Here is a 1728-nt window from a genome sequence, read left to right on the forward strand (position 1 = left end):
ACTCAAACATAGAACCCTCTACCAAGGTACTAGTTTTCTATATTTAACATGTAATGTTTTATACTAAAAATAATGAATTCAGTTTTCTAAGTACTCTAAAGTTTTTCCATGGCAGAGCTTCTGATACTAATCCATTACTATATGAGAAGATTCTCAATAGCAAACATCTTTAAAGCCTGCAAATCAACACAAAACATAAATAACTACCTATCAGAATTTACTTTATCATTAGAATTGTTAAAAAGCAGAAGACACAAAAATCTTATTTCCACCTTGTACGTGTGTATCAGAACATCACGTTGGTACGTCTTAAATAAAAACAATTAAAAAATAACTCAGAAAAACTGTTAAGCATCAGTATTTAGTACCAACAAGATGTTCTGAAGCTGAGACTTCCCAAGTCATCCGAGAGCTAACTCCCCTACTATATGCTTTAAATGTCTCTGCAGTAGTTATCACTTAAAATCCAACACAGCAAATACTGAAAAGTCTGTGCCAAGACCAGCAGAAGGCCCAGCACAGCAGCAGGTTTTCGCACAGGCTGCAGGTGCCTGCCAAGCACTGTGCACTGGCTTCACAGAAGTACACGGCTGCGTCTCCAAGCTGGATGTCTGTGATGTGCAGGGAAACCTGCTTAGCTGTCTTGCTGAATGAAACCAGGAGTCTTCCCTTTTGCGCTCTCGCTGCATTTGAACGAATGTCAATAATGAGCTGGAGCCCCTTCCCAGCTTCTTGTTTGTACCAAGGGAAGTAGAACGAGCCACTGCCCGAGTAAGTACAGTTGATGACAGAGGTGTCTCCCTCCTGCACGCGCAGGGTGCGGGGAAGCTGCTCCAGCTGCTCTGCTCGGCCCCCTGCACAGAGGAAAGGAAAGCAGAGAAAGTCAGATCACTCTCCACAGCTGACTTTTTCTACAGTATTGTAAGGAACCAAAGTAAAGCCAGTCTTCTCTCTGGACGTCTGCAGAGCACCTGTTAATATACAGTGTCTTTTGGCCCCGAATCCTCAACTTACAGTCCAGCTGCAACCACAGGAACGTGAGCAGAGCATGAGCGGGCGCCCTCATGGTTCTTCCCAATTGAATCAATGGTAGACTTGCAGTCTCGGGCCAGAGAGCTACTTCTGGTATCGAGGTGTCCCTTTTTTTCACTCTAGTGACTGTACTGGTTTTTGGCACTGTCTTCTCAGCCAATAAGGAAAACGCTGTGCTTCTGCTCTCAGCCTGCTCTCTTTGAATCCCTGAAGTGAACCCTCCACATACAGCTTCAGCACCAGCTGGGTGATACTGCCCCCTCGTGGTCACGTCGCTAAGTACTGACTCTGGCTGCATGTTCTTTCAGTTTGGGAGGGACTGGGACAACTGACAGCAGCAAGGAGAGGATGGCAGGGCTGGTTCAGTATGCAAAAGCAATAACGGCTGTAGTTCCTCATCCTAACGGAATGAGACGTTTTTGCAGTTCTGTATGATCACCTTCACAGGTACGTAGCAAGCAGCTCACAAAGTTCTCTGAACAGTGCTGATCCCAAGATGCAGTCCCTCTTGTCAGACCCAAATAACACTGGGAGCCTGGAGACCAGGAGGGAGGGAGCACGTGCCCTGCCTCAGGAGTCTGTCAGTGACTTTCTAAAACCACACTAGCAAGACTTTCACACAGCCCACGCCCCTCTTGCCTCAGGTAATTGTGACTTTTTTGCTTGTTGGTTTTTACAGTATTAGGACTTTTATTA

The 1728-nt window shown here is 45.8% G+C and overlaps 1 protein-coding gene across 1 annotated transcript; it reads right to left on the bottom strand.

Moving 5' to 3' along the window:
- Window positions 1–254: 254 nt before the first annotated feature.
- LOC134473366 (uncharacterized) lies at window positions 255–1330 on the bottom strand. The gene is made up of 2 exons (XM_063237512.1): window positions 1015–1330; window positions 255–854 (listed from the first exon to the last, which is right to left on the bottom strand). Exons 1-2 carry the CDS (start codon window positions 1328–1330, stop codon window positions 460–462), a joined length of 711 nt encoding a protein of 236 aa, XP_063093582.1. The 3' UTR covers window positions 255–459.
- Between the last annotated feature and the right edge of the window lie 398 nt (window positions 1331–1728).

The sequence above is a fragment of the Cavia porcellus genome, unplaced genomic scaffold (genome assembly GCF_034190915.1).
Source record: "Cavia porcellus strain 051 isolate PalLab524CR breed Dunkin Hartley unplaced genomic scaffold, mCavPor4.1 scaffold_26, whole genome shotgun sequence".
In the NCBI taxonomy this organism is placed as follows: domain Eukaryota; kingdom Metazoa; phylum Chordata; class Mammalia; order Rodentia; family Caviidae; genus Cavia; species Cavia porcellus.

Coding starts and splice junctions, on each gene's coding strand:
- LOC134473366 (XM_063237512.1), bottom strand. CDS start 1,330: ATGCAGCCAGAGTCAGTACTTAGCGACGTGACCACGAGGGGGCAGTAT. Junction 855..1,014: donor CCTGTGGTTGCAGCTGGACT/GTAAGTTGAGGA, acceptor TCCTCTGTGCAG/GGGGCCGAGCAGAGCAGCTG.